Here is a 27407-nt window from a genome sequence, read left to right as displayed (position 1 = left end):
CAGAGGTCATGGGTTCGACTCCCGGCTCTGCCACTTGTCAGCTGTGTGACTGTGGGCAAGTCACTTACCTTCTCTGTGCCTCAGTTACCTCATCTATAAAATGGGGATTAACTGTGAGCCTCACGTGGGGCACCCTGATTACCCTGTATCTCCCTCAGAGCTTAGAACAGTGCTCTGCACATAGTAAGCGCTTAACAAATACCAACATTATTATCGAAGTTTCTAATAGTAATAATAATAACTGTGGTATTTGTTAAGTGCTTATTTCATGCCAAGCACCAAACTAAATCCTGAGGTAGATACAATATCAGCAGATTGGACGCAGTCCCTGGCTGACATGGGGCTCACAGTCTAAGAGCTATGAACGTCTGGGAAAGAAAGAAATGTAGTGTGGACAAACCAAAAGCCTAGAGCACGGGTCCGAGAGGAACAGGATTTGGAGTCTAACTGTGGCTCTGACACTTGCTTACTGGGTGACCTTGGGCCTCAGATTCCTCAGCTGTACAATGAGGAGTAAATACCATTTCTCCCTCCTAGTCGGACTCTGAGCCCAATGTGGGACATGGCCTGAATCCACCCTTGTTGTCTTGAATTTAAACCATTGCTTAGTACAGTGCTTGGCACAGAGCAAGCGCTTAATAAATACCACAATCATTATTATTAATGACTGGGTGGTGGGCCAAAGGGATTATATCTCTTTCCTTAATTCAAAAAAGCTAATTTTATTATCATTGTTATCATTGATTGTCTATGGCCTCTCAATCTCCATTTAGGGGGAATGAGATAGAGTGACAAGGATTTAGAAATAGTAAATATCATGATTTGACAATTTAACCTGGAGCTGAGGGTGGGTTATTTGCATCCAAAACCCCCTGCTGCCCTAGGGAAAGCAGCTTACCCCTCGAGTTCAGTTTTGCAAGCCCCGTAATTGACAACAGTGAAGCTTCCTCCGGGCCAGGCCCCAGCTCCCTTCAGTCACTGTGTCCAGGAATAAATTTTAGAGCCTCGCATGTGGTCAATGTCAGCAGGGGAGAAATGAACTAATTTTTGGCATATCTCTCTCTCTCTCTCTCCCTCCCGCTCTCCTTCCCTCTCTCCCTGTCTCTATCTTTCTCTCCCTTCCTCCCTCTCTTTCAGAAATGAAAAAATTTCTCCTTTATGCAAGGCGCTCGGAAATCAGAGGAGTGGACATAGACAATCCTTATTTCAATTTCATCACTGCCTTCACGGTCCCCGACATCGATGACGTCACGGTCGTAGACTTTGACGCGGCCGAGGAACGTTTGTACTGGACCGATATAAAGACCCAGACGATCAAGCGCTCTTTCATTAACGGCACCGGCTTGGAAACGGTCATCTCGAGAGGTAAAGTGTCAAACCGTGGCTTCCCCGGAGCTTCACTGTCGCCATGTGTTGATTCGGATGAGTCGGAGATGTTCGCAGGCTGTAGATCCCTCCAGATTTCCAGCCTGTGGTTCTGGGCAACGGGAGCAGAAAATTGGCTCTGAATTTTAATGAGTCATCAATAATACATTCCATGCAACAATTATAATCATTGAACTACTAGGTTTCCTGACATAATACCACTGGGTTTTCAAGTATGATGAAAGTTTACACAGCATATTTCATTTGATCCCTTTCCAATGTTCTAATAATGCTAATCGAATTTGGGAAGAGTGTTTTTTGGCGAAACTGCAGCTTTAAATAGATTACCTTTTTCCTTCAGCTTAGTAGGTGGATACAGTGAAACTTCTGTTCTTGAATTGCTCTGAAGGGTGCACTTTGAGACACAAAATGGAACTCTGGAAACTCCACACTGTAGCAAACCCAAACCCAGCCCAGCCCACGGGGAGAATCTCCCAGGGTCCCTAACCAAGATTTGGATTGAGGCAGCACTGAAAATAGATCATTTCTTTGGTTAAAGAAGGTCATCATTGCCATGAATAAGTATTTGTTGGATGCCTGGAGAGTGCCTTATGAGGTGCTGAGGATTAGAAAACAGCACTGCCTATTTTTCAGAATATATCATAAATTATCTTTTTTCCCAGAGGCAAAATTTTCAGGCAAGCAAATTGATCTGAGGCCGAAGGGTGCCCGTGCTCTATAATCTGGGCCACATTCTAAGATGGCCAGTGAAGAAGAAAATTGGATGGACCAGTCTCTAGGAGCATGCTGGAGAGAATGCTCCTGGCTGGTCAGTAAGGGGAACACGAGCATACACATCCTCCTCTTCCCCTCATCTTGGCCCTGGTCATTCTACAGTGTTCACTGTAGCCTACCCAGCCTCCCACCCAAGTACTGTTTGGTTTCCCCTTTTCTGGAACGGTTTCTCCAGTGCCTGGCAACGAAAAACAAAGGGAAAAGCAACTGGATTTCGGAGACTGACCCAGAAGGACGGACTCAAGGAAATGTGGTCCCGAAATGGCCGAGATATGTGACCTGGAAGCACTAGAATGATGAAATTCACTAGACTGGACCTTTTCGCTCGCGGCTCGTGAAAGTGGAATGAGGCCTGATAATAATAATAGTCACGGTACTTGTTAAGCACTTACTATGTGCCAAGAACTGTTCTAAGTGCTGGGGTAGGTACAAAGTAATCAGGTTGGACACAGTCCCTGTCCCACATGGGCTCACCCTCTTAATCCCCATTTTACAGATGAGGTAACTGAGGCACAGAGAAGTTAAGTGATTTGCCCGAAGTCACACAGCTGATGAGTGGCAGAGTCAGGATTAGAACCCACGACCTCTGACTCCCAAGCCCGGGCTCTTTGTGGGACTGAGTGAAGGGTGAAAAAAGGGAGCCAAGTTCAAAGGCGATGCAGAAAGGAGTGGGAGAAGAGAAAATGAGGACTTTGGCCATTTGCCTTCCATAAGGCTTTGAAGGAGGGGAGAGTAATGATTTGTAGGATAAAAAAAGAGAGGCCATTCCAGGCCAGAGGCAGGTTAAAAGTCCGCAGTGAGATAGATGATATTGAGGTAGAGTGAATAGATCATTCATTCAATCATATTTATTGAATGCTTACTGTGTGTAGAGCACTGTACTAAGCGCTTGGAAAGTACAATTCGGCAACAGATAGAAGCAATCCCTACCCAACAATGGGCTCACAGTCTAGAAGGGGGAGACAGACAACAAAACAAAACAAGTAGGCAGGCATCAATACCATCAAAATAGATAAAATCATAGATATATACATATCATTAACACAATAGAGTAATAAATATGCACAAATATACACAAGTGCTGTGGGGTGGGAAAGGGGGCATTAGAGGAGGGAAACCTGTGGGATGGGTTGTATTAGGAGAGCAGTGAAGTGAGGAAGAAGGGGGCAGGGTGATTGATTGCTTTAAACCTGACGGTAAGGAGTTTATGTTTGATGTAGATGTGGGAAAACATGAATTGGACATTCCTGTAGAAAAATTGATCTGGTCAGGAGAGTGAAGTAGGGACTGGAGTGAGGAGCGACAGGGGAGACAGGAGGCAGGGAGGTCGGCAAGTAAACTGATACAGTAATCAAGACGGGTTAGGATAGATACTTGGATTAATGTGGTAGAGGTTTGGATGGAGAGGAGAAGGCCTTTTTTAGTGATGATGTTCCCTGGGAGGGGTGAGGTGGGACCTGGTGGCGTGGGAATTGTGCAGGCGGTGAAACCCTGATCCTGCAGAGGATTGATGTTTCTGTTGGTCTCCCAGATGGAGCTTGGGGAGGGGGTTGTTTAGAGGAAATGGTGCCTGTCTCCGAGAAGTCCCTTCTAAGCTCATCTGGAAAAATGTCCAACAGCAGATAGAAGTTAAGTCCATCAATGCCTCTGGTGTGGCAGACTGGGATGTTAAGAATGTGAGCCCCATTTATTAAGAGTGTGAGCTCCAAGTGGGACAGGGACTGTGTCCAACCTGATTAAGTTGCATCTATCCCAGGGTTTAGAACAGGGCGTGGCAATAGTAAGTGCTTAAGAAGCACCATAATTATCACGATAAGCAGAATATGGAAGATCTCACTCAGACTTGGCAAATAGTCTGCGATCTCCCAGCACCCTGTTCGAGCAACTGCCCCACTTTTAGTGCTCCACCAGTCAACCCTTTCAGAAAGAGGGAAACAGTCCAGCTCTTCATGCCGGACTTGGCAACTCCTTCTCCCATCTGAGCGATGACCGTGAGATTTTCTCCTCCCAGAGACTGCGGCTTCCAGACTGGGGGAGCTCGGATGCAAACGGTCACTTTGATCAGTCTGATAATCACCTGTATAACCTGAGAGCCATCTTCCTTCTTCGAAGACAACACCACTGGACGATGAAGGTCACCTCCGCGTGAAAACACGGAACACTGTGCCATCTCAGTCTAATCTTCCTGAGCATTAAGTGAGCTCGCTGTCTGATGGTATTGTTTCGGTGCTGACTGTGGCTTCGTGTCCTGAAAGGGCCCGGCAGCTAGACATGAATGATTATTTGAACCTTGAGAAGGCCCAGTGAGGGGGTTGAGATGATGATCTTGTGCAATCTTAGCTAACAAACTAATGAGCAAATTACATTTTTTCCCCAAGGCAGAAAATAACTCACTTGGAGGGAGAACAGAAGGAGGAACCTCTTGAACTTTTCAGTGACTCCTTCCCATTTTTTCCAGACATCCAGAGTATCAGAGGGCTGGCTGTGGATTGGGTGTCCCGCAATCTCTACTGGATCAGCTCCGAGTTTGATGAAACACAAATCAACGTGGCTCGGTTAGATGGTTCTCTGAAAACCTCCATTATCCACGGCCTGGATCGGCCACAGTGCTTAGCGGCTCACCCAGCCAGGGGGTAAAGTATGATTGTTTCTGTCCTGGATTTTCCAATGCTAACTTTTCCATCGTCTTCCATTAAGGCTTACCCACCGATGCAGGAAGCTTTTACATAAATGCCTGGAGGACGAGCTATAGTAATTTCGTCTCTGGAAATTGACGAGATAGACAGATATGGATCGGAGTTTTCTGATGGGCTGTAGGAAAACAGAGATTACCATTTATTGTAGCGTTTCATTAGCTTGTATTTCTAAAATTCTTGGTGAGTGGGGGCGTGGAGGGGGAAGGAGATGTAAAAGAACGGAGGGTTACATGGAAGTTGTTGAGAGCACACGGGTTTCCATCTCGCTTTAGCTTGTCGGTTTGTAGGTGCTGGAATCTGGTTGCACCGGGAGGGTGTTCGGTGGCTGGTCATCCCATTGTATAGGGGAGACAGTCCCTAGTATCCCGCGAGGACTGGTGGGGATCGCTCTCTGCTCCTCCGGGACTAGACCAGGAAGCCCAACTAGCAGGTCCAACCCTGCGTTCAAACAGCCTTTTTTCCTTTGAAGGAAGCTATACTGGACTGACGGGAACACTATAAACATGGCAAACATGGATGGCAGCAACAGCAAAATCCTCTGCCAAAACCAGAAAGACCCAGTGGGTAAGTCCTCACCCTAATGCCCTCCGGAATCATTGTCTCAGGCTGGTCCAGGTGATACTGCCCCTGGGTGACCCCAGAGCGGGCAGGGGTTTCTGGACTACGATATGTCCAGCCGGCTCGGGTTTAGTTGGTGGGGCAAGATTTGCTCTTGCTGGTTCAGTGGATCGGCGATGATTGTGGACTAGAATGGAATTGGGCACACAGGAGACACAAGCGGGTTTGTCAGCTTCTGAAGACGTGGCCCCTTTCCCACGCCTGAGCTCGATCACCAATATCATTTGAGCTCCTGCCATGGGCAAAGCCCTGGACTAGATCTTTAGGAGCAAAACTCTGCCCACCTCTCGCCCACATCCTGCCTCTGGCCTGAAACTCCCTCCCTCTTCCTATCTGACTGACGATCACTTTCCCCACCTTCAAAGTCTTATTGAAAGCACATCTCCTCCAGGAGGCCTTCCCCAGCTAAGCCCTCATTCTCACACTCCCTTCTGCGTAACCTCCGCACTAGGATCTGCACGCCTTATTCACCCCTCCCTCAGCCCCACAACACTTATACTACAATCCATAATTTATTGTTTGATGTTAATGCCTGTAAGCTCATTGTGGGCAGGGAACATATCTACCAACTCTATTATATTGTACTCTCCCAAGCACTCAGTGTAGTGCTCTGCGCATTCTAAGTGCTCAAGATGATTGATTGAAATGAACACAAGTAGAATATATGGTCCCTGCCTTGGAGGAGCTTACCGTCTAAGATTGGAGACCACCAGACATAACATCCACTGGGAACGAGACTGAAAGCAAAAAAAAAAAAAAAGAATGAACTGATAAATGCTGGGTAGCAAAAGCTTCCAAGAGACTTGAAAGATTGAATGCAAGTTATTTCTTACTATATCAAGCTCACTTCCTTTTGACTTGTTAGGAGTCCAGTTTCCTTTGTATCAATTCCCGTTGTGATTCTGATCTCTGGGTAGAGCATAGAACTGGGAATCAGGGGCCCTGATTCTAAACCCAGCTCTACCACTTGCCTGCTGTGTGACCTTGGGCAAGTCCCTTCACTTCTCTGGGGGACAGAGTTTACTCATCTGAAAATGAGAATTCAATACCTCCTTTCATACCTACTTAGACTTTGAGCCCTGGGTAGGATAGGGATTATGTCCAAAATAATAATAATAATTGTGGTATTTGGTAAGCACTTACTATGTACCAAGCTTTCGGGTAGATACAAGAAATTCAGCTTCCATTTAGGGCCCACGGTCTAAATAGGAAGGAGAACAGGTAATTGAATCCCCAATTTACAGATGAAGGAACTGAGGCACAGTGAAGTTGTGACTTGCCCAAAATCACACAGCAAATCAGTGGCAGAGCCGGGATTAGTACCCAAGTTCTCTGACTCCCAAGCCCGTGATCTTTCCAATCGGCCATGCTGCTTTTCATATACTGCTTCTACATATACTGCATCAACCTCAGCATTTAATACAGTGCTTGGCACGTCCTAAATGCTTACCCAGTAGCATAATTTTTCTTGTTATTATCATTACAAAATGTTTCCCTGAGTATTCCCATCAGTATCTTTACCAGTATTCACCGAGCCCCTGCTGTCTGCAGAGCACTGTCAGTCGATCATACTTACTGAGCACTTACTTTGTGCAGAGCACTGTACTAAGCACTTGGGAGAGTACAATATAACGATAGACACATTCCCTGCCCACAACGAGCTTACAGTCTAGAGGGGGAGACAGAAATTAAAATAAATTACAGATATGTACGTAAGTACTGTGGGAGCCTAGTATGTGCAGATCTCTGTCCTGAGTCTTGGTTGTGAATAGAGCACTGTACTGGTCACCTTCAGTTGTACAGAACACTCAACTAGATGCCCACCTTGTACGGGGTAGTGGATGCCTGCTGGGTACAGAATGCTGTGGTGGGTACCCTCTGGATACAGAGCGCTATAGTGGATGTCCACCGTGTATAGTGCTGGAGCCGATGTCTCCAGTGTATTGTAGTGGAGGCCTGCTTTGTTCAGAGCGATGTTATGTATGCCTACCGTGTGCAGAGGGTAGTAGTGAATGCCTACTGTGTGCAGAGCACCGTACCGGGAGCTAAAGAGAAATGATGGGAGTGATTTGTTTGGCTTGGAAGGGCTTCTGGATCTCAGAAAATCAGAGGCCGTTCTGCCCGTTTGGAATGCAGCATTCTTTTTTCTGAAGTGGTTCGTTTTTATTAGCGATAATCTAATATAGGTGTCTCATTGCCGGGTTTTGAATAAATAAATCTTTTTATGTAATCCACTCAGCCAACTTCAGGGAGACAAATAATAGCATTAACATCCCCTTCGCCTTCTCTCTGTTGGCTCCCATATCTGAAGCACAATAGAAATCCATTGTCGACTTGAAAATTAAAAGGCAGATTGGACCCTAACACTCGGGAGGTGTAGAAAATAGACACGGGAGGCAGGGAACAAATATACCAGATGAGAACCCGGCAACGAAGGCGGAGGTCCGCGCTGCCGACGAGCAATTCTGCCCGAGCTTATCGGCGCCGAGCAGCCGGCGGAGGGACCGCGGCCGGGGGCCGGGGGGGGGGGGGGGGGGGAGCATCCACGGACCGGTTAAGTCGGGGCCGTGTCATCCGGCTAATCCATAGATTAGCCCTAAATTTTCATTTATATGCCTATTCTGTAATTGGAATCACCTCGCGCTCAGCAATACAAAATTCTAGTCCTGATGCGGAAACACGGCAAAAAAGATGTGTTTCTTGAAAGAAACTTACCTGAGCTGAGCAACGGAGCCAGTGGTTCGGGCCCCCAGCGTTTCTGGCCGTGTGGGTCAGGAGGGCCCAATTGATGATGATGGTGATGGGATTTAAGTGCTTACTATGTGCCAAGCACCGTTCTAAGCTCTCGTGTCGATTCAAGGTAGGTTTTCCCCTGTGGGGTTCACAGTCTTAATCCCCATTTTACAGATGAGGGAACTGAGGCACAGAGAAGTAAAGTGACTTGCCTAAGGTCACACAGCAGACAAGTGGCAGAGTAGGGATCAGAACCCATGACCTCTGACTCCCAAGCCCATGCTCTTTTCATTAAGCCACGCTGTAATTTGCGTGGGGGGAGTGAGCTGGAAGGTACCGAAAGAAGCCACCCTCTCCTCGCCCTGGAAATCAATTAATCAATCATATTTACTGAGCTTTCACTATGTACAGAGCACTGAAACTGCTCTAACGCTCATCTGCTCTGTGACCTTGGGCAAGTCACTTAACTTCTCTGTGCTGCAGTTACCTCAAATGTAAAATGGGGATTAAGACTGTGAGTCCTATGTAGGACAGGGACTGTGCTTAACCTGATTAACCTGTATCTACTCCAGCGCTTAGTACACTTCCTGGCGCGCGCACACCCACCCACCACCCCCCCCAAAACAAACCTAATCATTTGCCCAGGCTTGGGAGTCAGAGGTCATGGGTTCAAATCCTGGGTCAGCCACTTGTCAGCTGTGTGACTTTGGGCAAGTCACTTAACTTTTCTGTGCCTCAGTTACCCCATCTGTAAAATGGTAATTAAGACTGTGAGCCCACATGGGACAACCTGATCACCTTGTATCCTCCCCTGTGCTTAGAATAGTGCTTTGCGCATAGTAAGCGCTTACCAAATACCATCATTATTTGGGAGACAGTACAATATAAGTCTCCCATGTCTGCACAGTTCTGTTTTGAGTGCATCTAAGTGCCCAGCACTGCGCTAAGAGTTGGAGCAGAGGCAAGATCATTAATTGAGCACAGTCACTCCCTCACAGTCTAAGAGGTTGAGCAGGGCTCTTATCCCCCCCTCCCCCCCCGAACTCTAGTACATTCTTCAAACAAATTGGAGACTCTTTGAGGGCAGGGATCCTGTTCCCCAATAGAGAAGCAGTGAGGTCTAGTGGAAAGAGCACGGGTCTGGGAGGCAGAGGACCTGAATTCTAACCCCGGCTCTGCCACTTGTCTGCTGTGTGACCTGGGGAAGGTCTCTTCACTCCTCTGTGCCTCAGTTCCCTCATCTGTAATATGGCAATTAAGACTGAGAGCCTTGTGCGGGACAGAAACTGTATCCAAATCAATTATTTGGTCTCTAACCCAGTGCTCAGTATAATGCCCGGCACATAGTAAGCACTGAACTATGCTTACATTTTATATTTAAAAAGAAAAAGAAAAATAGAGTACTTGGGACAGCAATGAGCCGCCCCTGGAAGGTCTGCTGTTGCTATTCCATGGGGCTCTTCCTCTCCATTCTCCCGAGCAGTGGTCCTTGGAGCACACAGGGCTACGTGGAAAGAACTGGGCCAAACTTGACCCTGCTGATGCTTTTCCGTGGAGTCCACCCACTGGCCCGTGGAGCACAGGGCGTGCTGGGTGAACAGATGTCTTCAGGATAGAAAGCCTTAGCTGTTTCCAAAATGTTTGGTGTTTCCATTTGTCCCCAATTTCTAGGCTTTCTAAAGCATCTGGTTGTACCCTCCTCCCCCCACCAAAAAAAAGTTTTCTTTCCATAGCACTTCATTTAGAGCACTTTCATTTTCCCAAAGCTCTTCCTCCTCATTCTGTCTTCACAACACCCTGTGAGGTAAGGAGAGGCAGAAATGATTATCCCTATTTTCCAGATAAGGGAACCAGGGTCCAGAAAGGTTAAGTGACTGGCCCAAGGACAAACGACAGGTCCTGGGCAGAGCTGGATCTAAAATCTTGGTCTTCTGACTCCCACATGTTTGGGATCTTTCATATATTTTTTTGTAGTCAGTGTGTCCTTTTCTTGTTTATGCCAGCGCAGTGGCTGTGGGTTTAAATGACCACCGTCATGTTGAAGTCATCTCATTTAATTGCAGGTCTGTCGATAGACTATGTGGAGAACAAGCTTTATTGGATCAGCTCGGGAAATGGCACCATCAATAGATGCAACCTGGATGGGGGTAATTTAGAGGTGATCGAGTCAATGAAAGAAGAATTAACAAAGGCCACAGCGCTGACCATCATGGGTAAGTCACGGGAGGCTTCCTATTGATTGGAAGGTGATTGATTATGACTCGTTTAAAACCGCATGATATGGTTCCAATAGCTAGAGGAACACGGTCAAAGAGCCCAGGTCTCTGATGGGCTGGAGAAGCATGAGCTGAAGAAGCATGCTAAGTTAAGGCCTGCTCCATCACTCGGCTCCACCATGGTTTCAAGGAGCAATCTGAGAAAACCCTGCTCCCGCAGAGTTCGAGGACAAGCTCAGAGAAACAGTGGGGCCCGGCGGAAAGAGCCCTGACCTGGAAGCCAGAGGACATGGGTTCTAATCCCGGCTCCACCGCATATCTGCAGTGTGACCTCGGCCACATCATTCAATTTCTCTGTGCCTCAGTTCCCTCATCTGTAAAATGGGGATTAAGACTGTGAGCCCTTGTGGGACTGTGTCCGACCTGATTCCTTGTATCTATCCCAGCTCTTATAACAGTGCTTGGCACATAGTAAACACTTATGGGATACCACAGTGATCATCTATTGTTATTATTTTTATCCCTGTTCCCTGATGAAATCAAAGAGCATGCTTAGTGAAACCCTGCTTCACCAATGAACTGGAGGAGCATGCTCAGATAGCCAGGTTCTGGGTTCAAGGAGCTTGCTTAGGAAACTCTACCCCCTCATGGGCTCAAGGGGCATACTCAGCTAAGCCCTCCTCCCCATTAGGCCTTTTTCTCAGTGCAAACCTGCAGGGCTTAGAAAATAATCCAGTCCGGCACCCGTGGCCTCAAACAGAAGCAAGGCGTTGCAAGTTCAGGCAACCATGAAAACTTTATTTTGATTGATTCTTGCATTTTTTTTATTTCAACGTGGCTATCTCCATTATGCTCTTGGGCTTTTGTGCTAAAGAGGGCTCCTCAACTAATTAAATGCAAAGCAACCCTTTATGGTCCACGACAGTCTGGGCCACGAAGGGAGGGCGGATAGGTTGTTTGTGCATAATTGAAATTTACAGGTAATACCCAAACCCCATTTCGGTGAATCATTTCAGCACAAACGAACCTTGGACTAGGGTTGCTAATAAGGAGAAAAGAGGATGGGCTAGAATCTTCCATCTTCTTCCTCTCTCCCTGAGCCGGTGTCTCCCTGGGTAAATGATAATAGTCAGGGACATGGGAGACAGAACAAGGAGGAGGGGAAGGATGTGCAGGCATGGAGAGTTTTAAAGCAGAATCACCCTTCCCTCCTCAACCAGAGTGGGTGGTGATAATAATTTCTCAGTGCTTACTATGTGCCAAGCACTGTTCTAAGCACTGGGGTAGATACGAGATAATTGGGTTGGAGGCAGTCCCTGTCCCACATAGGGCCCACAGTCTTAATCCCCATTTTACAGATGAGAAACCTGAGGCAAAGAAAATTTAAGTTACTTGCCCAAGGTCACACAACAGACAAATGGCAGAGATGGGATTAGAATCCGGGTCCTTCTGACTTCTGGGCCTAGGCTCTATCCACCAGGCCATTATGTTTCCCACTACTTTCCTTGGTAGGTGTTCCCATTGCCTTCCCTGTCCTCCAGCTGTCTTGTTTCTTCATCAAAATCAATCAGTTGTATTTCTTTGAGCATTTACTATGTGCAGAGCACTGTCCTAAGTGCTTGGGACAGTACAGTATAACGGAAGGAATTTTAACGCTGCCTCTGCAGGAAGAACTGAAGCTCGGGAGCTCCTGTGGAGATGCAACACGGTGTTTTGGACAAGAGGACCGAGGGTATCTGTGACTTTGTTTAGTAGGCAGTGGATCAAAGGGTACATAACTGCACCTTTCCTAGGAGCAGCATGGTCTAGTGGAAAGAGAAGGAGCCTGGAAATCAGAGGACCTGGGTTCTAATCCCGACTCTGCCGCTTGTCAGCTGTATGACTTTGGGCAAGTCACTTCACCTCTCGGTCCCTCAGTTACCTCATCTGTAAAATGGGGATTAAGACTGTGAAACCTGATTACTTTGCATCAGCTCCAGTGCTTAGATCCGTGCTTGGCACATAGTAAACGCTTAACAAATATCATTGTCATTATTATTATTATCATCATTCCAGATCTGCCACTAGTCTGCTGGGTGACGTCTGGCATGTCACTTAACTTCTCTGTACCTCAGTTTCCTTATCTGTAAAATGGGAATTCAGTGCCTGTTCTCCATCCTACCTAGAGTTGGAACTCCATGTGGGACAGGGACTGTCTGACCTGATTATCTCGTATCTACCCAGCACTTAGAACACTAACCCAGAATAAGTGCTTAACCAATATATAATAATAATAATTTCCTCTGGAATGGTTTATCGCCAATATTGCTGACTGAAGCCATCAGGCACTGACTGAAAATTGATTCTGAAGTGGCAGTTCATTCATAAATTCAATCGTATTTATTGAGCTCTTACTGTGTGCAGAGCACCGTACTAAGCACTTGCAAAGTACAGTTCAGCAACAAATAGAGACAATCCCTGCCCACAATGGGCTCACAGTCTAGAAGGCGGGGAGATAGACATCAAAACAAGTAAACAGGCATCAATAGCATCAATATAAATGAATATAAATATAGATATATGCACATCATTAATAAAACAAAAATTATAAATATGTACATATATACACACAAGTGCTGTGGAGCAGGGACGAAGGGGGAGCAGAGGAAGCGAGTGGGGGCAGTGGGGAGGGGATGGGGAGCAGAGGAAAACAGTGGTAGCCTGCCATTTATTAAAAGGCACTGGTTGGGTATGACAAATGCATCAATATTCATCCAATGCAAATAGGGGGAATATGTTGGATTATTTTGCCTAATAGGGACCATTCTTTCAGGTCCATCAAATTTCCGTTCTTCTCCTGGGGGAGGATGAATATTTTCAGGTTGCAGTGGGCAAATTGGTGATTCCTGTCACACAATATCTGCTGTGTTGCCTTAACTACTCCCTGCCTCAGTTAGTTCGTCTGTAAAATGGAAATTCAGACTGCGAGCCCCATGAGAGACATAGATGTGTCCAACCTGATTATCTTGTATCTACTCCAGCATTTAATACAGTGCTTGACACCTAGAAAGTGAATTGATACATAGTAAGCACTTAACAAATACCAAAAAGAAAAAAAATCCTTTCCAGATGGGTGCCGGCAGAGGAGATGAACACTCCAACTCTCAAAAAATCACCAATTTGCCCACTGGACTGGACTCGCAAATACCCTCTGACTCTATTAGAGATATCCCTGGGAGTTCCAAAGTTTGGTATCTGGAAACATAGTCCCAGACAGAGGATTTGAGAATTATTGAGATGCCTGCAGGTGTGTGGAGGAGAAAATGTGATTTTTACTCCCCACCTTTGGCTGCAAAGCATGCATACATAAGTATGCAAATTTCTTCATGCACATGGGTGTACATGCATAAATACATACACACACACACATCCTTATTTTGTTACCCACCTGAATAAACCAGCGAACACAGTTTGCCTTTCGAATTGTCAGACAATCCACTTCTCCTGAAGCCACACGGTCTTTAATTGCTGCCCAGTGCACTAATATTAAATCAACAAGGCAAGCAATCCGTATTCCGCCGAGAAATCAAACAAACAAATTAGATGAAGGACCTTAAAAATCCATGTCCTAGCGATTCGAGGAAATTAATTGACTTTTTTAGGCAATGTGAGGATTGTAAAAATCATTGCCTCATAAAATATTTTAACACTTGATGAAGGTTTATTTCTGGTCACATATTTCTGGCTTATTTCCCAAGTGGCCCTTTTGGAGCAGAAGCTTAGAGAGCCTCCCAAGACCCATTGGCAGAAGCAAAAACACCACCAAGCTCTTTAAACAATATACAGAACATCCCAAGAAAGCAGCGTCTGCTTGCGCGCGTGTGTGTCTGTGTGTTTTTGCACATGCGCACGCTGAGTGCTCAGTGCAGTCAGGATTATGAGTCAAGCGCTGGTCTTTTTCCAATCATCCCGCACCTACCGAGGAAACTAAGTGATCAAATGCCAATGATAGATTGATTGATGTCTTCTTTGAGCACACATCATTTAGATAAGCAGAGTGGCCTCGTGGGAAGAGCTTGGGCCTGGGATTCTGAGGACCTGGGTTCTAATCCCGGCTCCCCACTTGCCTTCTATTTGACCTTGGGGCGAGTCCCTCAACATCTCTGTGCCTCAGTTACCTCATCTGTAGTGGCTTAAGAGGTGAAGCCTGCATAGGTAAGCTCCCCATTCAATTGTAACAATAATAATAATAATGTTGGTATTTGTTAAGCGCTTACTATGTGCCAAGCACTCTTCTAAGAGCTGGGGTGGATATAAGGTAATCAGGTTGTCCCACAAAGGGCTCACAGTCTTCATCCCCATTTTACAGATGAGGTAACTGAGGCGCAGAGAAGTTAAGTGACTTGCCTAAAGACACACAGCTGATAAGTGGCGGAGCCAGAATTAGAAGCCATGACCTCTGACTCCCAAGCCCATGCTCTTTCCACTAAGCCACGCTGCTTCTTTACATGTCCCATGCCCCATCCTTTAACGTCTCCCATGTCGGAGACCATTGAGTGTCAGCTCCCCGGATGGGTTAATGCAAAGTTCCCTTAGGGACCAGAGTGGGTCAGGACCCTGGGGATGTTTCAGGCAACGTGGAAACTTTCCCAACCTTCTGGATTGGCAAAAATGTGTCTGCCTAACGTGCCCCTCCTAGAGACAGGTGGGAAGTGAAATGACCAGAGAGTGACAATTTCCACTGAGTAGAGAAGCCTTCAACTTTGTGGATTCCCACTGAATTTTGCCAGGGAATGTATTTGAGGTTTATGAGCTGGGGGTGAGTCCGTAAGAGGTATCTCCTGAGCTTCTACTGAGGCACAGAGAATTAAGTGACTTGCCCAGAGTCACACAGCTGACAAGTGGCGGAGCCTGAATTAGAACCCATGACCTCTGACTCCCAAGCCCAGGCTCTTTCCACTGAGCCATGCCGCTAATAATGATGGTGTTTGTTAAGTGCTTACTATGTGGCAAGCACTGTTCTAAGCGCTCTCCCCAACACTTAGTTCAGTGCTCTGCACTCAGTAAATGCAGCTGAATGATTGAAACATGTCTCTTCTTTGTCCTATGCTATATCCTGGAGATTAGCACATTACTACCCGGGCACTCAATAAATATCACCGTTGGCCTCTGGCCATTGCACATTCTGCATTCTCCTCTTCCTCTGGAGGCACTGCAGGACGAGGGACGAATTCCAGCCTTTAAATAGTGCTGTAAGAGAAACTTAACTCAGTTTGTACTGAGAAGTGCTACTTAGTTCAAGGAACTTCAAACATCTACACCTAAATTTTCTAAGCCATCAGTCTTCTAATTGCCATAACACTATTCATTACAGGAACAGTAATATATGAAATATATCTAGGCAATTTGCCCAACGCTAAGTACAGTACATGGTTGTCTTCTCTAAGTACTCAAACCACCATTAATGAAAAGTAATGGCCCATCAAAATTTGCATTAAAAGTACTGCTTGAAATCTCCAAAGGACAATATGCAATGCCAGCGTAGCAATTTTTGTCACTTTAAATTGCTGTTTTCCAATATGTTGCTCCTCTTAATACTAATTACCTTACAGAAAGGATAACGACAACCCACTGCACCACACGCCACAAGGGCGCCTCAGCCACACGGCGTTCCGCAACGCCCTCGTTTCAATTATCGCAACAGTGAAATGGTTTTGGCAACGAGCTGCCCCCCGGGGGGCAACCGTCAGGCTCGAAGGGCTCGCTCCTCCCTCCTCAGGCGGAGGTTCCGTCTTCCGGGTGATCGATTCCGGTCTCTTTTCCAGGCTGCACCCGGAGCCGGAATCCCCTAGACTGTCAGCTCCTTGGGGGTGGGGAATGTGTCTACCAACTCTGTTGTGTGGTATGCTCCCCGGTGCTTAGTACAGCATTCTGCACATAGTAAGAGTTCGATAAATACTATTGATTGATTGATGGATTAAATTCCCCCGGGCTAGGGTCTGCTGTCGAGACGACCCTTGGGAAGGGGTATCAGGAATTGGCTCCGGAGGGAAAGGCAATGATGAATTTCAGATTGTTAAGAGACTTGTGGCTGAGCCAACCACCGTGGCTTTGTCATTAGAACCTCCGGATGGAGGGATCATTCCCAGAAGCCTCCTGGCAAAAGAGACTGAGGACAGAACAGAACGCATCGCTTACGTCCCAGTGTGATCAGCTGCACCAGGATCGATTGGGTCCCTAGTGGGCTTGCAGGGTCCTGTACTGGACACCTAGTGGGTGTGTAGGGTTCTGTACTGGACATCTAGTGGGTGTGCAGGATCCTGTACTGGACACTTAGTGGGTGTGCAAGGTCCTGTACTGGATTTAGTGGGTGTTCAAAACTCCATATGAGGTACCTAGTTTGTATGTTGAGCACTGTACTAGGTAATAATAATCATAATAATGGTATTTGTTAAGCGCTTACTGTGTGCCAATACTGTTCTGAGAGCTGGGGTAGAGAGCATGGCTAGAGTTGGTTGGCAGTCTGACAAATTCACTGGAAAGAGGTAAATTGGAGGAAGCCTATATTTTGGCGACAGATTATCTAAAACGAATACCTTTTGTCTATCGTTGGACGGGAAGATGAAACATCGCCTCTCCTCTTTTTCAAAGAGATTCATGTGTCCGCTTGAATTCCTTAGAAGACAGCTTGACAAACGTGAAAGTAAAGATGGTTTTATTTGGGGCAGAGTATTTGATTTAACTTGTTTTTTCCTTTGGCAAATTAAATAAATTGTTCCTGCTGGCACGTTTAACAGTGCTAAATAATCTTAGGCAGCTATCTAAAAGTACCAAGAAGAAAAGCGCTCATATTTTAGTAATAAGGCCTCAAAGCTAAACGAATAAATATCCCTGATCTCAAAGTTACCATGCAAAGGATTCCTTATAGAGATCTTGTAATTTACGGTTTGTCTAACTTGGATACAATTCGAGTCTGCAAGCTGCTTTTAGTTCGCATGAAGAATCGCTCTGAATCGCTTTCCACATTAATTGCAGCGAGTGTTTCTCCTCTCCTGTTTTAACTCTGCCCTCTCCTCCACCCGACAACAATACTTCTCTCCTTGTTGATTCCCATGCCCGTTGCCCACTCCAGGTGTTTCAAACATAATTCCTTTATAATTAGAGAAGCAGCGTGGCTCAGTGGTAAGAGAATGGGCTTTGGAGTCAGAGATCATGGGTTCAAATCCCGGCTTGGCCACTTGTCAGCTGTGTGACTTTGGGCAAGTCACTTAACTTCTCGGTGCCTCAGTTACCTCATCTGTAAAATGGGGATTAAGACGTTGAACCCCACGTGGGACAATCTGATTCCCCTGTGTCTACCCCAGCGCTTAGAACAGGGCTCAGCACATAGTAAGCGCTTAACAAATACCAACATTATTATTATCCTCCCGCTTCTCTCATCTCTTGCCCTTAATGACCTTGTCTCCTACTTCAGTGATAAAATTGAAACCATCAGACAGATCTCCCTAAAGTGTTCTCTCCTGCACCTCTCCACTCCCATCCTACTTCCCAGCAGTATCTCAAGAAGGAGATTCCCTGCCTCCTCTCAAAAACTAATGACCTCTTTCTTTCCCAGTTCAATGGCCTCTATTCCAATCCTTCTCGACCTCTCAACTGCCTCTGAGATAGTAGACCAAGGCTTTCTCCTGAAAATGTCGTCTAACCTTCACTGACGCTGTGCTCTCGTGATTCGCCTCCCATCTTTCTGACCACTTTCTCCTCTACCTCCTACCCCCTAACTGCAGGAGTTCCTCAACCCTCATTTCTGGATCCCCTTCGATTCTCCATCTACACCTACTCCCTTGGAGAACTCATTTGCTCCCACAGTTACAACTACCATCTCTACACAGATGATCCCCAAATCTCCTCCTCAGTCCCCAACTTCTCTCCTTCTCTGCAATCTCTCATTTCCACCGGCCTTCAGGACATCTCTACTTCAGAACCACCTCATCCTTAACATGCCCAAAACAGAACTCTTCTCCTTCCCACCCAAACCCTGCCCTCCCCATGACTTTCCCATCACTGTAGACAACGTTACCAACCTCTCTTTTTCACATGCCCGCAACCTGGATATTATCCTCGTTCATATCTTTTCATTCAACCGGCGCATTCATTCTGGCATGAAATCCTATCAATTCTGCCTTCACAACTCCTCTAGAATGCTCCCTTTCCTCTCTACCCAAACCTCTACCATGCTAAACCGAGTTCTTATCTTATCCTCCCTTGACTACTGCCTCAACTTCCTTGCTGACTTCCATGACACCAGTCCCTCCCCTCTCCAGTCCATACTTCACTCTGCTGCCTGGACCATTTTTCTCAAAATCCATTCAGCCCCATCTCCCCACTCCTCTAAAACCTCCAATAGCTGCCCATCCCCTCCACATCAACAGAAACTCCTTAACAACGGTTTGAAGGAGTAACAGCTCTCCCACTCCTTCCTCACCTTACTGGTCTACTACAATCCAACCCACACACTTTACTCCTGTAACGCAACCGTTTCTCTGTACCTTGATGTCACCTATCCTGCCTCTGACCCTTTGCCTGTGTCTTCCCTGTGGCCTGAACCTCCCTCCCCGCGTCGCATTTGACGGACCACAACTCTCCCACCCTTCAGAGCCCTACTAAAATCACACTTCCTCCAGGTGGACTTCCCTGACTGGGCCCTGGTTTCTCTTATTTGCCCTCCCTTCTCCATCACCTCTGCACTTGGATCTGTATCTCTTAAGCACTTGTTTTTCATACCCTCAGCCCGTAGGTATATCCATATTTTATTTCAATCTTTTCTCCCCCTCTTGTCTGTAAACTCCTTGTGGTCGGGGAATGTGTCTGTCGACTCTACTGTATTGCTCTCTCCCAAGCCCCAGTTCAGGACTCTATAAATAGCACTGATTGCTTAATCAGTCTCTTCCCAAGATCCAGAACGTTGAACGAACCATATGAATCTAGTAAAATATCAGTTATCCGAATCACAGCCAATGCAGTTATCTAGTCAAATAACAATGGAACTATGTACCTATAGTGAAGGATTTTTGAATGAGATTTTTTGTGATCATAGGTTAATATGTAATTTTCAAAATGTGATCGTGTAAACTCTATTCAGCAAAAGGGTACTTTGTGCTAACAGATAGATGCCCTTATCTGAGCAAAATAGATCTGCAGTTATTGATGCTGAATTGAAATGGTTTTAATCGCTCTATTCAAGATGATCAAAAGGCCCCAAAGACTCTGAGCCCCAAGTGGGACAGAGATTGTGCCTGGCCTGTTTGTCGGTATCTACTCCGGCTCTTGGTACTGTGCTTGGCACATAAAAAGCATTTAACTCGTACCACAATTGTTGGGATTATGATTATTATTATAGCTACTAATAATAATCGTAATAATACCCCATGCTTTCCAAGAAATAGAATGTCAACAAAATTGTTTTCATAATGGCCATTGGACTAGGCAGCCGATGTAAATGAGTTTTTGTCTGTCCTAGGCTTTTTGAAATTGAAATTGCTTGGTCATTTCCATGGCCACAGAACTGTGGGTGCCCAGTACTGGGGAAGTCGGGGGGTTCTTCTAGCCTCGGGAAGGTGGCACTGCCCCCCCGACACATGTTCTCTTTCCCTCTATCCGTGTGTCTCTGCCTCTCTCTTTCATCTGTCTGTCTCTAACTCACAGGGGAGAAGCTGTGGTGGGCAGACCAGAATCTGGCCCAGCTGGGCACCTGTAACAAACGGGATGGCGGCAACCCCAGCGTCCTGCGCAATAAAACTTCAGGAGTCGTGCACATGAAGATTTACGATAAGGAGGCCCAGCAGGGTGAGTCTCCGAGCCGGCGCCCAAGTGGCCACCGCTTACTGGCCTCGTTTTGTTTGCTTCTCAGATGCGTGATGGGAGGGCTCTCTTTTGGGCCCCGACAGCTGCTTGGTAAGAAGGCGCTATCCCACCCCATCATGAGGGTGGCTTCCCTCATCCCACCGTGAGAGCAGCCTTTCCAGTAGGCCCTCAGTGAGCTTCCAGAACACTTCCCAACTGCCCGGGAAGCTACGATGAGTTCTTCCAAAAAGTTGCAGTGGGAGCGAGAGGACCCAGGAGATGTCCCCCCAGAAGACCCCAGATCTAAGAGGCCAGTGTCTGGAGTGCTGGCTTGGGAGACAAGAGGGTAGACCTGGTTCAAATGGTTTCCTTTGGTCTCCAAGCATTATTCTTTCTTTCCAATATGGCCTAGTGGAAAAAGCATGGGATTGGGAAGGCAGAAGACCTGGTTCCAGTCCCAGGTCTGCCCTTAGCCTTCTGTGTGACCTTGGGCAAATCACCACTTAGCTTGTCTGGATCTCAGTTTGCTCCTGCAAGATCAAGATCCCTGCTGTCCCTCCTAAATAGATTGGGAATCCCATGTAGGACACTGACTGAATCTGGCCCAATGATCTCACGTCTGCCCCAGTGTTTAGCTCAGGCCTTGACCTCTAACCTTCACTGAATCCATCCCACAGCTAAGTAGCTGAGTGCCTAGCATGCCTGCAGGCTGTGAATGGAGAAACAGGAGCTTTGACTGGGCGGACTGGTCTCAAAACCCAAAGGGTCACTGGTGCTCACCTGCTACCCAGCACCTCAGCTGTCTGTATCTGTGACACCCTCCAATTAACAACCCATTAAAAATCCTGGAATAACAGAAGGGTCTTTATTCAGGGAGGAAGGAATCTAGAGAAAAAATTGTTCTGGAGGAAGGAGTCTAGAGGGAAGGGTTTTTTTTACATGGTATTTGTTAAATGCGTTCTATGTGTCAAACACTGTTCTGAACACTGGCTTAGATACCAGTTAATTAGGACAATCCCCGTCCCACATGAGACTCGAATTCTAAGTAGAAGGGAGAACAGGTACTTAATCCCCACTTTACAGTTGAGGAAACTGAGGCACGAGAAGTTAAGTGATTTGCCCAAGATCACACAGCAAGCAATTGACAGAAATGGGACTAGAACCCAGGTCTTCTGACTCCCTGGCTTGTGCTCTCCCCACTAGGCCTCGCTGTTTCCTGTGAGAGCATTCTTACTTGGGAAGGAAGGAATCTAGAGAGGATTGTTCCCTTGGACAGGTCTTTATGCAGAGAGGAAGCAGTCTAGAGGGAAGGAGGTAGTTCCCACGGGAACGTCTTTAGGCAGAGAGGAACAAATCTAGGCAGAAGATTGTTCCCACAGGAGCATCCTTATGAGGAGAGGAAGGGGTCTAAGAGAAAGAGCGTTCCTGGGAGAATATCCATGTTGGGGAGGAAGAAGGAGTCTAGAGCAGAGTATATGGGGAGTGTCCAGAGGTTTCCATGTGGCCATCGCCACCTAGGAGAGAGAGAAAGCAAGATGCTCTTGAGTGCCTGTCTGCACGGGGGGAAGGGCGGATTAAAGCCTTTGACCCTGATCCTTCATGGGCGCAGCCCCCAGACGTGCAGGAAGCCTTGCTCTCAATGGCCCAGTCTTGTTGTGCCACTGAGAAACCTCCACCCCAGCCTCTACCCCAACTACGGGATCCATTCATTTTCTAGGACAAACGCAGCATCTGGGTGTCCCACGAGCATGGGCATAAGATGCCGTCCTTAACGCATGGCTGTGCCGCAGCACCACATCACATCACGTTGCATTGCGTGCTACATTGGGTCACGCTGCACTGCATCGCGTCAATTCGACTTACGTTGCATTGTCTTCTGTTGCCTTGCATTGTCTTGTATCGCCTCATGTTGCACTCCGTTGTCTTAATTGGCTTTATTTCATTAATGTTGGGGTTCATTAAGCAGATACATGTCCAAGTACTACGTGAAGCCCTGTCATAGATACAAGATTATCAGATTGGACATAGTTCCCATGCAGCACAGAGTCACAGTCTGAGAAAGCAGATATTTTATATCCGTTTCAAAGCTGAGGAAACCAAGGCACAGAGCAGTTAAGTGACGTTCTCAAAGGCAAATTGTGGAGCTGGGATTAGAACCTGGGTCCCTTGATTCCCATTCCTGTAGTCTTTCTGCAAGGTCACTAGGCACGTTGCTGTATTTTGTGCTCCTTTGTGTTAGTTTGATTAAAATCTCCAGTGATTGTTTCACACAAGTAGCAGGAAATGTTCAGGGGTGTGATTCTTGAGGAAGTAAAGATTTCAGTGTACAGTAACCTTAGTGCGAGAGTTCCCTATCTAGTAAAGGGAGAGATATGTCTGTTGTGTGCATGTGCTTATATGTGTGGGTATGCTCAGTGTCCAATTGCTGAAACATTAATTCATCAGGAAAATCGTACTAGAAAAAATCATATCAGAAGTACTTTTGTCCAATTTTTTTTTCCCTTTCACAAGTTAGAAGGATTCTTTCTCTGCTTTGAAAAAGGAAGCCCCTTTCTTGGCCACTTTCATCCAGTGGCCTTAGACTTTTGCTGGGCCGGGTCTTCCTAAAAAAGCACAAACAAATCCTCTTCTTCAGCGCAGTTCCTTTCCCAACAGCTCTCCCAAGGGACATTTAAACATATTCTCGATTTGAGTCCCTGTTTTTATTAGTGTAAATCCCACAGTGCTTAGTGAGGCTAGTGACTGCCCGAGAATAAATGTTTCCTGCCTTTTAGCTCTCTGCACCGGGGCAGAGATGCCTCTGGAGTTGGCAGCCTCCAGGCTAGTGACTGAGCTCAGAGGCAGGGAGAACTCCACCCTCACGGAAGACGTTATTGATCAAAGCATCTGATTTAAAGACAGCGACATTAACCGTATCACTGCAGGTAGCTTAAAAGCTCCATTAGTATGAAATATGTGCAATTTAGGACTCTTTAAGGTGCTTACGTTACTACTCCTCTTTTGATTCTCCAGTGCAATTAGCTACTTCATTGATCATTTTGACAAAGATCATGGGAGAGGTGAGACATCTCCCTTGGCGAGAGAGGTTTTCAGCTGAAGGTGGGGGTAGGGGTCAGGCTGGGTTAGTCCCCAGCAGCCCAGGGTCTCCGGCTGGAAAGCCTGAAAAGGACCAGACGGTGACTTGTTGCATGGAGGTGATGAATTTTCATTCTTTGACTCAAGTTGGACTTTGAGTTCAAAGAGATTTTGTCACTCTGGGAGCAGAAGATGGAAACTCCCAGTGTTTCCTGAGAGGTACTTAGCCCATTTTTCCTTTTATCCTGTTCCTCCTCCATTTCTCCTGCTCCTCCTCCTCTTGCTCCTTTTCTTCTGCTCCTCATTTTATGCTCCTCCTTCTCTTCCCTCTTGTCTTCTTTCTCTCCCTCCTCCTCCTCCTCATTTGCCTTTTCCTTCTCCCTCTCTTCCACTTTGTTCAAATTTATCGAGTGCTTACTATGGGCAATATACTAAGGAACTGGGAGAGCACGATATAACAGAGTTAATAGGTACGTACCCTGCCCACAATGATTTTACAGTCTAGAGGGGAGACAGACATTAATATAAATGAATTAAGTACAGATATATCCATAAAGGCTGAGGGAGGGGTGAATAAAGGGTACAAATCGCAAGTGCAAGGGTGACACAGACGGGAGTGGGAGAAGAGGAATTGAGGGCTGAGTCAGGGAAGGCCTCTTGGGGAAGATGTGCTTTTAATCAAGGTTTCGAAGGTGGGGTTAGCGATTCTCTGTTGGATATGAAGGGGGAGGGAATTCCAGGACAGAGGCAGGATGTGGGCAAGAGGTTGGCAGCAAGGTAGATGAAATCAAGGTAAAATGAGTAGGTTGGCATTAGAGGAGGAAAGTGTGTGGGCTGGGTTGTCTTCCTCCTCCCAAGCAACACCCACATGAGTCAGTGTCTCATCATCGTGGTCACCCGGAGGGCCTATCAAACCCGTTCTCTGCATGGTCAGCCGAGTAGCCAGTGCCAATTTAGAGAAGGCAAATAGGAGCTGTCAGTCACCAAAGCCAAGACTGTGGGCATGTGGTGGGGGCAGGTGTCGCCGGGGCTCAGAGATGGAGGGTGGGCTTCTGAGTGTGGCAGCTGTGGCTCCATGCCAACACCTGGCGTGGGGACTTGGCTGTGCTGACTGCTGGCTTGGCTCTCTCTTCCCCCTTGCCAGCTGGCCCAGCCCGATCCCTCACCGCATTACCTCTGTGTTACTAGTGTTTCTCTTGGGGCCAGCCCAGCCTCGAGTCCAGATCGCCTCCTCACCAACAACCCAGTCCCTTCACTCTGCCTGTTCTTGAGGACTCTCTCTGTGGGGGTCTCCCCTGTGCCCTCTCCTCACAGCAGCCAACCCCAGCCCCCCTCGGTTCTCTGTGAGTCTCATAGTCTCCACTGTGCCTCCTCCATAGAACCGATCCTGGCCCTGATAGCCCCGGTCAGCCCCAGGGGGTCTCCACCACCGTGTTCCCTCCAATCATTGAATCGGTGGTATTTATTGAGCACTTACTGAGTGAAGAGCACTATAATAAGCGCTTGAGTGAGCACAACAGAGTTGGTAGACAGATTTCCTGAGCCAACCACGGCCCCGGTTGTCCTCGATCAGCCCTATGATCCATCCGGCCCGGGGCTCGGGTGAGAGTGAGCTACACTGCTCGACCTGGGGTGGACGGGCCAGACCTGTGTTTCTGTTCAGAGCAGTGACCGCTTCCTCATTTGATTCATTCGTTCATCGTAGCTCTATTGAGATGCCTAGTGGAAAGAGCCCTGACCCGGAGTGGCAGAGGCAGAATTAGAACCCAGGACTTCTGACTCCCAGGCCCGGGCGCTGACCAATAGGCCACACTGCTCCTCCGTGAGCAACGCACAGAAGCAGGAAGCAGCCAGAGGGGCAGGGTGGGAGTGGGTGCTCCTTTCCAGACCCGATTAAACATCCTTGTGCTTTGTGTGGTTTTTCCGGGGTCTCAGGGAGCAATTCCTGCCGGCTGAACAACGGCGGCTGTTCCCAGCTCTGCCTGCCCACGGCGGAGACCTCGAGGACCTGCAAGTGCACAGTGGGCTACCACCTGCGGGAGGACCAGATGTCCTGCCAAGGTAAGGTGGGCCCCGCTGCTCAGCTTGGATGGGTCTTGTGCTGTTGGCACCGCCAGCATCAGTTCCGTTGGCAACGGTGACCATGTTCTCACAGAACCTCGTGTTTTGGGAAAATCATGTTCTAGGAACCGGCCATTCAATGGGAATAAATGGTAGGCTTATGTAGTTTCCTATGCAAATTCCTATATTTGGGCTAGGACATAATACTTTTCCCCTGCTGCTCATGTGACTTTACTGTCCTAAACGTGGCAAAATTACAGAAGCACAAGAGTCTATACAGCACGGTTTCTTATTTCTTATCTTCACTGATGTCACGCAAACACGCGTGCTATTTCTCCCCACACCAAGTCCATCTGCCCAAATGCATATATCGTTTTATGCCCAGAATGGGCACGGTTTGTGAGATGACTATTTCCTAATACTTCTGCTGTGTTCTATCCAAATGGTCACGTGGAAGCATGGGTTCAAGGAAAACTCATCGGATTCTTCCAACGGAACCCAGCCTCAAGCCAGTAGAGTGGCATTTTGGTGGGAAACACCCATTTTGATTCTGATGCTCTCTATATCTCGCCAGCATTCTCCGAGTCCTCCCCAACCCAACAACATCTCACCACCATTCTCAATTCTCCTCAGCCCATGGTCATCTCACCACCATTTTCAGTTCTCCCTGACCCATCTATGCCTCACTGCCATTCTCGCTTCGCTTCTACCCATTGACACCTCACCTTCATTCTCAGTTCTTGTTTTGTTTTCGTGGTATTTGTTAATCGCTTACTCTGAGTCAGGTGCTGTACCGAATGCTGGGGTAGATACAAGTTACTCAAGTTGGACACAGTCCATGTCCCTTGTGGGGCTCACAGTCTTAACCCCATTTTACAGATGAGTTAACTGAGGCACCGAAAAGTCACTTTTCTGTGAAATGACTTGCCCAAGGCCACACAGCAGCCGAGTCACAGAGCTGGGATTAGAACTCAGGTCCTTCTGATTTCCAGGCCCATGCTCCATCTACTAAGCCACCCTGCTTCCAAATAGCCTTTCCCTTTTGGCACTGGCCTCTCAGGGTCACACCTGGAGAGTTTCCAGTACTCTACCAGTCTTGACTATGGGAGGGACAGTCAAGCAGAGGCCTGTCCATTCCATTCCTAGCTTGGGCAGTGGCTAGCGAGTGGAAGGCCATCTGCTACTAATCAAAACTCACCTGTGCTGGACAGCAGGAGCATGGGAGAGATTCAAGGGTGGAGACTCAGGTTTACTGCACGGAAAGAGGGAATGGTAATCTGCTTCTGGATTTTTACCAAGAAAACTCTATGGATATACTACCAGAATGATTGCAGGTGGAGGTGGGGCATTCTGGGAGAAATGTGACCATGGCGTCACTATGGGGCAGACGTGACTCAACAGCATAAGACCACAATTAGCACTGATCTGCCCACATTTCGCCATTCAGAGACACTTCCCCATCAGAGGCACATATCATGGTGAGCTTGAATGGAAAGAAAGTGGAAGCCGCCCCCTGCCCCACCTGTCCACCGTTAGCAGATCCAAGTCATCCTTGACTTTGGAGGCTCATTGGAGAAAAACCACACCAGTCAGGTGGCCTCTACCAGATTACTCCCTTCATTTCTCCTCACCCTGTCTCTCTCCACTGACCCCAATGTGTGTCACACTTCCTAGAAGTCCCGGACACCTGTGAGGCTTCGGCACTGCTTCACGGTGAAATTCTCAGGAACATAATGAGCAAACAAGGATGCTCAGAAATTCCAAAATATTCCACACTCGGTGAAGTGGGAAGAATCCGTTTATGGCACGGCTCCATAGTGGTCACCTCTGCGGGGCTGAGTGTAACAGTGAGTTCAAGAATTACAGGTTGCCCTGGATTTCTGAGTTGGACTTCAGGCACCGTCTGACTGGAAATCCTATTGCCTCCCCTCTAATGGCTTTCCTCCTGATCTGTCACCGCCAAGCCCACTGTCATCCATTTATGTATCCCCCACAGGTGAGAGGCATCCCATTGGTGCAGGAGAGGTCT

The 27407-nt window shown here is 47.3% G+C and overlaps 1 protein-coding gene and 1 non-coding gene across 2 annotated transcripts in view; both read left to right on the top strand.

Moving 5' to 3' along the window:
* Positions 1-27407, top strand: part of LRP1B (LDL receptor related protein 1B) — a 389846-nt gene that overhangs the window by 187355 nt on the left and 175084 nt on the right. The window contains 6 exon segments of the mRNA XM_029072223.2: positions 1138-1365; positions 4619-4793; positions 5326-5420; positions 10271-10420; positions 20105-20245; positions 25253-25378. Of these exon segments, the coding sequence (XP_028928056.2) occupies positions 1138-1365; positions 4619-4793; positions 5326-5420; positions 10271-10420; positions 20105-20245; positions 25253-25378 (915 nt within the window).
* LOC114814457 lies at positions 26429-26566 on the top strand. The gene has a single exon (XR_003762251.1). It is a non-coding gene; the product is annotated as a small nucleolar RNA SNORA7 (small nucleolar RNA).

This window comes from Ornithorhynchus anatinus, chromosome 9 (genome assembly GCF_004115215.2).
Source record: "Ornithorhynchus anatinus isolate Pmale09 chromosome 9, mOrnAna1.pri.v4, whole genome shotgun sequence".
Lineage (NCBI taxonomy): Eukaryota > Metazoa > Chordata > Mammalia > Monotremata > Ornithorhynchidae > Ornithorhynchus > Ornithorhynchus anatinus.
This window is presented reverse-complemented; position numbering and strand designations above follow the sequence as displayed.